General features: G+C 37.9%; 1 protein-coding gene across 14 annotated transcripts in view; it reads right to left on the reverse strand.

The window, feature by feature from the left end:
- Positions 1-13,767, reverse strand: part of Cntn5 (contactin 5) — a 1,270,553-nt gene that overhangs the window by 344,888 nt on the left and 911,898 nt on the right. For all 14 annotated transcript variants that reach the window (XR_003947896.1, XR_003947895.1, XM_017313363.2 and 11 more), the window contains one exon: positions 4,953-5,134. Coding sequence is in view for 12 of the 14 variants with exons in the window: in XM_017313363.2 (XP_017168852.1) it covers positions 4,953-5,134 (182 nt within the window). In the remaining 2 variants the exon portion in view is untranslated. The remainder of the gene's footprint in view (positions 1-4,952; positions 5,135-13,767) is intronic.

The following is a 13,767-nucleotide window of genomic DNA, read 5'->3' on the forward strand; positions in this document are numbered from 1 at the left end:
ATATGTACACCTCAAACAAATATATACAAACACCCACATACACATTCATGTGTACACATACTCTGTATACACAAACATACAGAGGCATGCATATAAACGTTCCTTCACACACAATTTAAATGAGAAAAACATTCCCAGGTTTGCTTAGTAACTTTCATCTAGCTTATGCTGGACCACGTCTTTCAGGGCTTAGAAAACTGAGGAGACATGGTCTTTGAAGTGGAAAACTGTTAGAACCTCGCCAGATGCACTGTATCCTGGCAGCTACTTATGTGATACATTTGGGCTTCAGAACCATCTCCGAGTTCCATTTTGTGATGCAGGAAGCAGATGTGCGTAGAGCAAGCCATGCTTATTACCTCTCGTCTTTGGGAATTCTGGAAGTCTCTCCTGACATATGCTAAGTGTTATTGGTTGCTTCTCTGTTCCTGTATCTTAAGTATTGAGGACTCAACACATTTTACTGACATAGATCAATTTTAGTGTTATGGCTCTCAGCTGTAAGCCAAAGAAAGCTCATGTACAGTGCTGGATGATATAGCTGGCGGGTGAACATAGGTTCAAGCCCTTCTCTTTAGTACCCTTGCTGTAATCTATAACTGGGAATGAATTTCTTTAATGAGCTTCATTTGTAAGCTGTAGATGATAATTCCTATTTCAGTGGACTGCTATGATGATTGAACATAATAAACAGTGATTGATTCTCTGCCCCAGTCTATCACCCATACATAAATTCAACTTTATTATTTTTTCATCAGATGAGAATACATATATGGCACCATTTTCAGAGTAATAGATTCAAGACAAGAAAATGTTTCCCCAAAATCATCATGGATGATTTTTAAAAACTGGGAATCTGTAAGCTTATATAATTTTCTAAGGTTAACCTATGTATAGTTTTAGAATGGTAAAACCCTCTTGAAACTTCAAGCATAGAAAAACACAATTTTGAAGAATAAGAATAATTTAATTTGTCAGTAGCTCCTGAAGCTGGATAAGACAGTCCATAGGGATCATCTTCCTCTTACTATATAGCTAGCAAGGATGGAGGTAAGAGATGAGCTTCAGTCAGCAACTCCACATTGGATTCTGTTCTGTTTTTGTTTGGTTGTTTGGTTGCTTGGTTGTAATTTTTAAAACTAAGTTTATTATTTTTGTGAGGGTGGAGGTTAAATCTAATACTGTACATCTGTTAAAATAAGCTTTGTATTGTTCATTTATTCATTTAACCAAAGCTAACGGCTCGGTGTCTGCTGCGTACTTCTCACAATTGTTTGTAACATCTCTTAAGAGAATGTATTTTCTTGCACTCTTATGACCGTTACCTTAAAACACCTTCTCCTCCTCTTCTTCTTCTTCTTCTTCTTCTTCTTCTTCTTCTTCTTCTTCTTCTTCTTCTTCTTCTTCTTCTTCTTCTTCTTCTTCTTCCTCCTCCTCCTCCTCCTCCTCCTCCTCCTCCTCCTCCTCTTTCTTTCTTTCTGTCTCATGGTTGTTTTCTAGCATCCTACATTCTATCCACACTTTCACCTAAGCACAGCACATGCTTCCAACTCAACTTGTAGTAATAATCCCTTTATCTCTGTAGATATGATATTCTTGTTCCTAAGTGTCACTCAGGCTAATGTGTGAACCATGGCAATGTACAGCCTAGAACATAAGTTTTCTTGTGAAGCTCTGGCAATGCACAGCTTCAAGCAGAAGTTCTCAGTGACTACCTGCCAGCAGTCACTCCTCAGTCTTTCCATCCACTTGCTTCAAGCTGAATCCTGAAGAGTGATGTTTATATAAAAGCAATAAACATTATAATAACACAGGTTTATAATAAAAACTATTTACTGTTTCCTGAACAGCATGCTTAGTTCTAGAAAGAAAGATAGAAAATAACCTCAAAAAGGTTGCCTTGAAAATGCATATAATTAAACTGTAGACAGTAAAATATCTTATAATCAATGAAGGTGCTGCTCAGGACTTTAATGACAGTATATCTGCTCTCTATTTTCTACAACTGCAGTGCAACTGTCCTTTCTCAGCTATCTGAAACATTACAACATGCCTCTATCCTAAGCACCCTGGTTACAGATGCATTAAATTCTATGCAAGCCTAAACCATAGATACAATATAGTTATTGTCATGCCCAAATCACTGGCTGGGGCACATGCTACATATCTTTATGTACTATGCTTTCTGTACACAGAATGCCTTACTTCTTAAGCCCCCCATAGAGCTGCTTAAGTTATGGACACCACTTCACTGTCTCTCTTCTGCCTCCGTTCCCTCCTTCTATCTTCCATCAGTCATCCCTCCCTCCCTCCCTCTCCTTTTCCCCTTCCTTCATTTGTTCCTCACGAGGTTCCCTCTTGTTCAATCTGTTCCTTTCATTTTAATTGTGACTGCTAACAAGCAAGGTTTAGTTTAATGTGGGGTGCAATTTTTTCTGTGACAGTTTAAAACTAGGCTTTGAATAAAGCAATAGAAGCTAGAGGTGTCAAAGAAATTAACCCATAAATCTACCATACATTATGCCACAGGACACCCATGTGAACAATTGTGCAGTTTATTCTGAACTTCAAATCACTCCCAAAATGTAGAGTTTTCATTTTTGCTACTTTTTCTTGAATTCTATAGTTTTAACCTATGTACACCACACTTACAAACTTATCTTTCTTTTACCTATTATTTAACAACATGGGTCTCTTCATGTTCTATCCTTTGTTACATTATATTTTAATACCAATGCTGTTACATAAACCAAACTAACTGCCTGCTACCAATGATGGTTCTAATTCTTTTACAAAATGGGCAACCTCAGAATGTAGCTTTACTCTCTCATAGGCAGACCTGAAGTGCAGAGCTTCTGTATGACTCCTACTACTCAACATGGAGCCCAAGTAAAACTACAAATATAGGAAAATAGCCGAGATTGTGACACCCATGAGATTAGCACAGGGGGCTTCCCCAAAGACCTAAATATAGAAATGTTGGTTACCAGACTCTTGCATTGATGGGGAGGTCTGAAACCTTTAGCAGTTGGGATCTATTTGAAGGTAGTCAGTGCATTAGGGCTGTGTCCAAATGGGGCTCAAGTTCCCTCAACCCTTATTGCTATCTGCTTTACAGATGAATATTTTCTCCGTGATGTGCAATCTCACAACATGTGACAAGAATGAGCAACCCTGGACTGAAGCCAATGAAACCATGAGCCAGCACTAACTCTCCTTCTTTTCAAGAGAACTGAAGATCTCAGGTGTTTTGCCTTAGTAATGGAAGGCTTATTAATATGTATACTTGTTATTAGACAAATATAAATGTTCATGAAGAACCTATAATTATAGGTGCATCCACAGCCTGAAAGCTTCTGACCCTGTGTGCATCCTTCATACAGTTGTATGAAGGGATAGTTTTTTTTCCCCAGATGTTTTTGTGCATTCAGTCATTCAAGGTTCTGATGTTTTTAAGGTCTAACCAGAGTTTTTAAAACAGAATGTACCTTGAACCCTCAGGACCCTTTGTACAGTTTCACCTCAAATTTGAGGTTCATTTTTTCCCAATTCAATGCATTATTAAAGGCATGTAGATGAATGAAGGAAGAAAAAAAGGAAGGATTGAAAAAGAAAGGAAGGGAGAGATGGAGAGAGTGAGGGATGGAGGGAAGAAGGGAGAAAGGAAGGAGGAAAGGAGAGAAGGAGGGAGGAGGGAAGGAAGGAGGGAAGGAGGGAGGAAGGGAGGGAAGGAAGGAAGGAAGGAAGGAAGGAAGGAAGGAAGGAAGGAAGGATTCATGGTACAATCTGCAGAAGAGATGAAGTCCAGAAGGAATTACTGCGGTTGTAGAATGGTTGATTTTCATTTACAGCATTTCAGAACACTCTTTGCAATCCCCTCACAGGGCCTTAGGTTTGCTGGAGAGACAGTCTTGAGATGTAATGAGAGTTAGATGTTATGGATTAATCAGCCATGTGCATATTCCAAGCCTGTTCACTCTCCTCACAGCCCTTCCTTCTGTGTGCTCCTTCTCTGGTGTCTTCAACTGGGACACGAGCTCCTTGCCACTCCCCTCTCCACATAGGAAAATGTGAAAAGCAGATGTGTGTGACACTTGGGCCCCAACGTGAGATTGCAAGAATGTCTGAACCCCTTCACCCTACTTCTTCTACATTACCTGGTTGGCTGACCAGCGTTTTTGGAAAACAAACACCCACAAGTTGCAGGAGCTATTTATTATACAGATGGATTAGCTCAAGCCACAGCTCAGCAAACTTCTGTGAACTGCTTCATAGCAAATATTTTAGTCTTTGCAACTCAGCGGGTCCCTGTCTCCATTTAATTCTTCCAGAGCCAAGCAAAAGCTGAAACAGAGCATTTATAAACAAATGGATATTTACCTAAATCAGCAGCTAGGCAGAATTTGGTGCATGGCCATAAAATTTTGACCCCTGAGTTGAGGCAAGAGCTAACATAAGTTAATATCACTTATAAATAAAAATTGAATTTATCAACTGTTAGTTTGATGCAAATATTTCATTTTTATGGTTATATACTCCTAGTCAACTACAAAGAAGCTGAAAACTCCTTGTTTATTTTTCTTTAAAATATTTTTGTGTAGGCTCCTTTTAATTTCCTGTACCAGCTGGGCATGGTGGTGCACACCTTTAATCCCAGCACATGGGAGGCAGAGGCAGGCAGATTTCTGAGTTCAAGGCCAGTCTGGTCTACAGAGTGAGTTCCAGGACAGCCAGGGCTATGGAGAAATCCTGTCTTGAAAAACCAAAAAAAAAAAAAAAAAAAAAAAAAAAAAAAAAAAAAAAAAAAAAAGAAAACAAACTTCCTACACCAAAGAAATACGTTTTCAAGTTATTATTTGGAGTTTCAGTGCCAGATGAACAATACTTGGTTGAACTTGCATTTTTTGTTTCACCCTTAGGAGAAGAGCTTTGTGCTCTTCTGAGACACTTACTGAATATTTGTAGCTGTCCACGAAAGGAGTTTTTTCCACGGGAGTTTTCAGCTGTGCATTCGTATATTCCGGCATCATCCAGCTGCAGGTTTGGAATCTCCAGCACTGCCTGGGATTTCCGCAGTCTGGACTTACTAGGAATGTAACCGTTAACCTTCATCCAAGTAATTGTTGGAACCGGGCTACAATAGGGAACAAAGGCTCTGTTAATATCCCTTCCACTATTAGAAACATGGATTCAGTTATCTGGTAATTTAAGCACTTAATAGGCTGAGCACAATAAAATGTAATCACAATTAAGGCTGAGTGCCAGCAGATACAAGTTGCTTTCCATGTGGCAGTTATATGATCAGAGAATCACGTCTTTCTTGATCAGATTGCAAGAAAGCTTTTGGAAGCCCTCTATTATTTTGTAAATGTAAACAATTTATTTGTTAGTAACAAATGTACTTTGATGAAATAGCTAACAGTTGCAGATCAAGAGTCAAATAAAAGACTTGGGAATTAAATAAGGAAACTTTTCTGCCCTCATCTGTAGCAAATCTGTTTTCTGTAGCAACAGTTTGTACAGCATCATCCACCTGATGCTTGTTAACATATTTCTACCCACAATGAGCCATTTAGATTTTTTTAATATCAAGCATTTATATTTTCTATTTAATACCAAAGGTTTTATTCACTAAATACTAGCTTGCCTTTTTCATTCATAGCTGTATAGAACTCCATTATATGAAAATATGGGTCCACTGCTCCTCATAACTTGGGGTTCAGGAGAACGCTGCTTTCATTTGATGCATTTTGTTATATGGAGGTGCTGATGTATTGCAGTGTTGCTGTCATGGTTGGCAGGAGATATTCACAAAAGCTGGATTAATGGATCAATGGGAATGCCCATTTTTTTTATTTTAATAAGTACTAGCAAACTGTTTTCCACAATACAGTGGCAGTACCTATACCTATTGGCAATATATGATACCCTTTTCCTGTATCCTTGTCAGGATTGTGTGCGATTAATTTAGTTAAATACAAGACCTACACAGGTTCAACCCAAACAAAAATCCAGCATTAAGAAAAAGTAGACTCAAGGGTGTGTTTCTAACAAAGAAGCTCTATTAATTCTCACTGACAAAAGACTATCAGTTTTCTCAAATGAGGTGTCCACACTCCAGTGCAGGCCTGATGCCCAGAAGTAGTTGGCTAACACAAAAGGAGCTCTGGCTTTTCTTTTTTTACATTTTTATCTCACTGCAATTTTTGTTTTTTTTTTCTTTGACTTTTATTTTTTGAGTGAGGGTGAGAGAGAGACAGAGAAAGACAATCAGAGAGAGACAGAGTGAGTGAGTGAGAGAGAGAGAGAGAGAGAGAGAGAGAGAGAGAAATATAGAGAAATAGAGAAATAGAGACAGAGAAGGACAGAAAGAACAACGATATCAGCCAACCAGACGCCCCTGAGCTCCCAGAGACTAAACCACCAACCAAAGAGTACACATGGAGGGACTCATGGCTCCAGCTGCATATGTAGCAGAGGATGGCCTTGTTGGGCATCAATGGGAGGAGAGGCTTTTGGTCCTGTGAAGCCTCAGTGCTCCAGTGTAGGAGAATTCGAGTGGAGAGACAGGAGTGGGTGAGTGGGTTGGGGAGCACCCTCATGGAAGCAGAGGGAAGGAGGATTGGATAGGGGGCTTCCAGAGGGTAACCAGGAAAAGTTAAAACATTTGAAATGTAAATAAATAAAATGCCCAATAAAAAAGAAGCACGCACACTCGAAAAGAAAGTTTTCTCTTACAGGAATAATACCATTATTTACTACAGTACATGTGTGTAGGTGGCATGGGAGTGGGGATTATCACCAGTAATCCAAGCCAGGGACTTGAGCAGGCTAGAAAACACTTTTCCCATGTCACAACTCTAATGTAAGTATTCCTTCATAGGTCTGATGACCGATGTCATCTGGTTTGTTTCTCTGAGGGTTCACATTCCTGTTTTGTCATATGTCATATGAAAACAACCATTATTACAGTTATATAGGTTTTCACTTGTCTTCAGTTGAGATGTAGTTTGATAATTATGGCCCTACTATGCTTATTAATGGAAATCCAAAATTCTTTAAATATGATAAAACTAATTCTGATAATAATTGAACGTCTATTAAAGAAAACGTGTGTGTGTGTGTGTGTGTGTGTGTGTGTGCTTGTTTCTGTGTATTTATGTATTAACTACATGAATACCATGAGAAAATTATTTTAAAAGGTTGGGAAATACAAACAAATCACAAATGACCATATAACTTATAAAACAGACCTGGATAACAAAAATCAAGGATAATGAAAACCATAATATATTTCTATGCACGTGTTCTAAAGTAATTTCCTTAAACAAATATAAGGATAGTGTATACATATTTCAAGCTCTCGGCTCCCTGACCTGGAAGATGGGATAAAGGATGCAGAGAGGCCTCTCAGTCAACCTTGATATCTCCCTAGCCTTTGGAACTGCCTTGTTCCCATGCACTTTCTCAGTTCATAGATCTCTTAGAACATAAAATATTGGGCTGCTGAGATGGCTCAGCGGTACCACTCAGCAAGCCTTGATGACCTGGGCTCAGCCAGTGAGATACACAGTGGAAGTGAAGTGCTGACATCTGCACGTGTATGTCAGGGCACATGTGCTCCCTCTCATAAAATATTAAATAAAAATGTATACAGGATAGTGTTTTCTGTCATTATTTTTCACCTATGTATTCTAAATATATTTCCCATCTTTCTTCAAATATAATCTTTAGGAGACATCTTATTTTCATACCTGTAAATTTTTTATTATTTTTAATTTTTTACTATCTTTATAATCATTGTTTGTGTGATAGCATCTCTGCCAGTATAGTAGAGTGAGCCTTTGGAAGAAATATAAAATAACTGCAGAAAAAAAATTCATATTTTCCCATTATCCATGGACTGGTTTTAATTAACACTAGAGGACAAAGGATTTTGAACATTTCTTATATATTTCTTTACTTTGGCCAATTACTTCATCCATACTCAAAAACTTTGAGAGACACTATTTTCCCATTAATCATCTTCTGTAATTTTAAAATCTGAAATTTTATATTTTCTTCAGAGTAAAAGTTCAAGTTACTTAGGAAACATTTAATATTTCTGTTTTCCTCTGAAATTTCAATTCTTTATAATATTTCTTCCTTAGTTTGTAAGTTGCAGCACAGTAAGTGAGATTATATACACAGTAAGTTATATACTTTGTTGTATACACAAAGCACATAGGCTTAACCTGTTGGAAGCAGAATTAAAGTTGTCAATGGCCTCTTTTTTAAATACTGAATGCCTTAATTCTTAGTAGTTTATCCATTGACTTTATGACTACTGCCTGAGCCATTTCAAGCTATTTTATTAAAAGGCAAAATAATTCAATTTCTTTGAGTGTGATTATTTAATCTACCGGGGAAGGGGATTTTTTTGTAAAGTGGAGAATGCATGACAAAACAGACTCTGACATTATGGGGGATCAGGAAGTGATCCAGAATGTGGTACACAGGATAAACACCTGGCAGGGAGAGGGAAAAGGGCGCTGATGCTAAGAAAGAAAAGAGATGTATGTGACAGTCAGCAGGGCTTTTGGACTGGGAGGCTTAGAGCCAGGTGTGTGGTGCAGAGGGTGAGTGCCCTTATCCAGGTGCTGAGTCCTCCAGTAAAGCTTTACAAGGTCCTTGTTATTCATCCAGACAGTATTCAAAATGAATAATGAAAGGAGTGATGAAAATCCTCAAGGGATTTATGGGTGTGTGACAAAGAGAAAATACTTACCTGCATGAGTCAAATATAGAAAGAAAATTAACTTGCACAAGAAGATCAACCTGGGGTAGAAGAAGAGGTAATTTCTCCACAGAAGATAGGTGAGGGAGACTGGATCTTTACAGTGAGAGACAATTTCCCCTGCAGGGGATGTGGGAGACCAGTTCTGGATAGCCATGTACATGAGCAATCATCCATGTTCATATTAAGGTGTTGAAACTTCATATACATTAGTAGGCAGAGTCCCCAACAATTGGAATGGGGGCTGTTTCTGACTCTGTTACTTGCCATTGGATCCCTTTCCCCTAACTGCACTGCCTGGTTGAGCCTCAGTGGAAGATATCCCATGGCAAGGTGGTACCAAATTGGGGCTTCACCTTCTGTGATGAAAAGGGGAGGGAGTAATTGGGGGAGGGATTTATAAGGGTGGGACAGGGAGGTGAGGAAGAAGGGGGCTGTAACTTAGATGTAAAATGAATAATAAATTAATAAAACAAAAAATGGATCTCAGGGCACTGTAATATTTTCATTGATTTCATGACACTACCTTATCATATCCATCTGAAAATGCAGTTGTTATTTAGAAACAGGGTTGGTTTAAGCTATGTTGGAAGAAAGAGTAGAAATATCAATTTTGACAGAAATTCAAAGAGCGGTTATTTCTATCTTATTGAAGATGTGTTTAAATTATGTTTGTTGAGCCACACATTGAATTCGCATGTGCAAGAAGCACAGGAAACTACTAAAGAAGAGAAAGAGTCTTTAAATTTGTATTATACTGGTACAGAGTTGTCTCAGAAATATCTATCAAGAACTGAAGATTATATGAAGCCATGTTGAAATTCTTGTAGGACATTCTGTGAGCTCCATCAAAGTAAAAGGATGAAAAGTGTTTCCAAATGCAGCTTTGAAATGCAAGGCGCATGCTGGATGAACTTTAGCCATCACTGAAGTCATTAAAGGCATTTCCTAAAGATCATTTTATACATATGATGAAGTAATGTGTAGAATCTGTCAAGGCAGAAGGAAGACTTAGCTGTAAAGATTTAATGATTTCAAAGGAAACTACTCCCTAGCCGCAAATCGCTGTTCACAGACAAATTGTAGGTCTGTCTAATGGAGCTTCTTATTTTCCTTGCATAAGTCACAAGTGAGACATGAATTTTACATCGGATGTGGAAATACATACAGTTATGGTTCCTTTGTGATTTGCACAAAGAGAAGGGAACACTGTATACCTTTGATGGAAACTGAAAGGACCAAGTTTTATAACTTTTCTCTAAGAAAGCACATAAAAAACCATCATAAAAAATAGCTATTGAGTCAAAAGATTTTTTTCTTTTTTATTATCCTGTAGTTCAAAAAAAAAAAAACCCAGCAAAATACATTTGTTAATGTGGGTGATCAATGTACATTTACATTTTAAGCAAAAGTTTTGATGGCAAAAGTTTCCTTTGTAAAATCTTACAGAATTTTAGGGGAAGTGATCTTGAAGCCCTATCCTTGTTAAAGGCAAAGTGCAGCAGAGGGTGTCTCCCTGGAGACACAGATTCAGTGACAGAGCCTCAAAACAAGCGAGTTCTAATTGGTCTTTAAGGAAAAGAAATTAACTGCTTCCATCCTGAGGATATCATACATCTCTCGACTTAAAGATTCTTGATGCAGAATATATTATTGCATATTAGTGTTCATCCTTCTCTTGGGATTAGTTATGTTAAGGACTTAAGAGTCAGCTCAGAATACATACTATATGTTAATTATCTTAGGCAAATGATTTTATTTAGGAGAAAACTCTTAATTGTCCTATTCGAGTATGGCCTGCTCTAGCCTTTATGGTTTCTTTGCTATTTGAACATTTTGATTCTTTTTTTTTTTTCATTTGAAAGAAGTCACATGGAGAGAAAGTGATCCTCTTCTGAGCCAGTCATCTGTGACACACACAACTCAACCAATTGCATTTATTTTACACTGTGGTCTTCTTAAAGTGCATCCTACACTTCAAATCCAAGGAAACCATTAAGATCTGGGAAGATAAGCAGAAGCCATCAGAATCACATACTGTCTGATATCTGGAGGAAAGTTCTGGAGCAATACTGCAATTGCTCATCCATTTTCACCTAGCCATCATAGACAATGTACCTATCATGAGGCAGGTTTTATAACAGACAGAGGTTACAGTAGTTAACCCGACTACTTGGAATTCACACAATCAATCACAGAATGACAAGAATAAGAAGGGTGGTTGAAGCCAAGTATGGAAACAGCAAAGGGCCAGCTTACATAGAAAGGGTCCAGACATGATTCTATTAAGGTTAGAATCATGAGTAGACAGAGAAACAGATAAAAGCATTTTAGATAGAATCAAGAGGAAGGGTTGCTTCCTGCAGTACTGTGAGAAAATAGAGTTTGAGGATTGAAAAATAATAGGTATGAATGTTTCTGGGTTATCAGCAGATGCTGATGGAGGAGTTAAAGAAGAATACAGAGTTGAACAGGAGGTGCTGTGGAAATGATGTTTATGCAGTAGGCTTTTCCTAACAGCCACTACAATTTTTTGATGTGCTCTAAGTATGAGAGAAAGGCTTATGTGAGAGTTGAGGATAGCACTAAGCAAATACTTGTCTTATATAGAGAGATAGGCTATGAGGAACACTTCAAGGGTGTTAGTTCTCTGGTCTTTCAGAGATACACAATGCTACCATTACTACCATTGCAGAGTAATCTCAGAGCAATCTCAGAGCCAGGAACCCAGTGGCCAGGACATAGTCCACAGTCTGCAACCAGGTAAGGAGAATGTTCTGAAAATAAGAATTGAGTCAGGCAAAGAACTATGAGACTTGTTAAGAAATCTCTATGCATGATTGCTGTAGTTTTAGGACCCAGATATAGCTGTCTCTTGAGAGACTATGCTGGGGCCTAGCAAACACAGAAGTGGATGCTCACAGTCAGCTATTGGATGGATCACAGGGCCCCCAATGGAGGAGTTAGAGAAAGTAACCAAGGAGCTAAAGGGATCTGCAACCCTATAGGTGGAACAACAATATGAACTACCCAGTACCCGCCGGAGCTTGTGTCTCTAGCTGCATATATATCAGAAGATGGCCTAGTCGACCATCAGTGGAAAGAGAGGCCCATTGGTCATGCAAACTTTATATGCCTCAGTACAGGGGAACGCCAGGGCCAAGAAGTGGGAGTGGGAGGGTGGGAGTGGGGTGGGGGAGCGTGTGGGGGAGTTTTGGGATATCATTGGATATGTAACTGAAATAAATACCTAATAAAAATAAATAAATAAATAAATAAATAAATAAATAAATAAATGGAAAAGAAGAAAAAGTACAATTAAGCAGTGAACACAACACAAACTTCAGAGGTAGAATCTAGGGGCTTGATGCTGCCTAGAACAGGAGAGTGAGAAGGACAGATAGATGAATGGGTAGATAGATGATGGATAGATAGATAAATGAATAGATGAATAGATACAGACAGACAGACAGACAGACAGACAGACAGACAGACAGACAGACAGACAGATAGATAGATAGATAGATAGATAGATAGATAGATGGATAGATGGATAGATAAATAGATAGGCAGATAGATAGGCAGATAGATAGAATAGAAGGAATGTTATTTTCTGAGTTTCTTACTTCTCTAACTAGATGATAGTATCTGGATTCTTATTATGTGTTAGTCTTTAAGTACTTTGTATGCTTTAACTCATTATTTCATAGTGACTCTTTGAAGTAGTACTTAATATTTCACCCAGTTTAATATGAAGTGTATATGAGTTAAGGACTTGAGAGTGCACTCTTGTAATATTAGAGAAATGTGATTATACATAAATAAACATAAAAAGAGCCAATATAAAGAAAGGGTAAAAACAAAAGTTACCAACCCCGTGACATTCCTAAGAGCAGGAGACATGACAGAGAACCAAGTTCATTTGTGTTTTGTATTTGATACTTATAGTTCTGTTTTGACATTTTGATATTTTGATATTCAAAATATCAAGGAAGGAAGCTTTGAATGGTGAGAGGTTTGTAGATCTTGAGAGAGCAAATGAAGTTAGTGAGCACTTCAATTATCCTTGACATTGCCTGCTGAAGCTGCAGTGGGAGGAATAACTGCATTTAGTCACTATGAACATTCTCAGTGGCAACCAGTGTCAGAGCCATATAGCCATGTTCAGTTCTGTACAGTTTTCTTCTTTCTTCACTGCACTGGAGAGCTTAATTAGAGACACATAGACATAAAAAAGTAGAACTGTAGTAAGGGACTCAAAGAGTCAAAGAGAACGGCATGCATTCTAAGTCATCAAGGACAGAGGGTGAAGCCAGGGAGAAGCTACACACCATGACAATGCTGGCCAGACACAAAGTGGTGAGATGGTAAACAGAAAGGATGAGTCAGAACGAGGTTCTAAAAACTTTGCTCTTGAAGATTTGATGTAGCCCCACATTTGTGTGCAGCTCAGATCTACCCAAAGAGTTTATACAACATTTGACCCTATTTCACTCTCTTCTCTATATCCTCTCTAATACAACTTTCCAAGTGCTTCCAGAAAAGCTTACTTGATTCCCAGTATGCCTCATAGATCAGATGTTTATAGACTGAGAAGAAATGAAGTCTGCTTGTCTAGGCTCATTACAATTTATTATTGTAGAGAAATATATAGATCATTAGCAAGAAATAGTAGGTAGCTGGTAACTGACAGCAGAAGAACCTGCCTGACCAAAAAAAAAAAAAAAACCCACAAACTTCTAACCATTCTCTTTTCATATTATTTCCTGCTTACCTTTCAATCTGTTTCATATGTGCAGGGCATCATTTTTAAAATACACACACCTTAAAAATGTTACAATTAGATAAGATTTGAAGAATGTTTTCTGTCACCAAAATAGTAGAACTTAAGATGTTAATCTCTTAAAAGGCTCATATTGGAAACTTCAATAATAAAATAATATTTTATATTGCTTATAACTATTTTTATTTTCAAGTACTATATAACACTA

The sequence above is a fragment of the Mus musculus genome, chromosome 9 (genome assembly GCF_000001635.26).
Source record: "Mus musculus strain C57BL/6J chromosome 9, GRCm38.p6 C57BL/6J".
Lineage (NCBI taxonomy): Eukaryota > Metazoa > Chordata > Mammalia > Rodentia > Muridae > Mus > Mus musculus.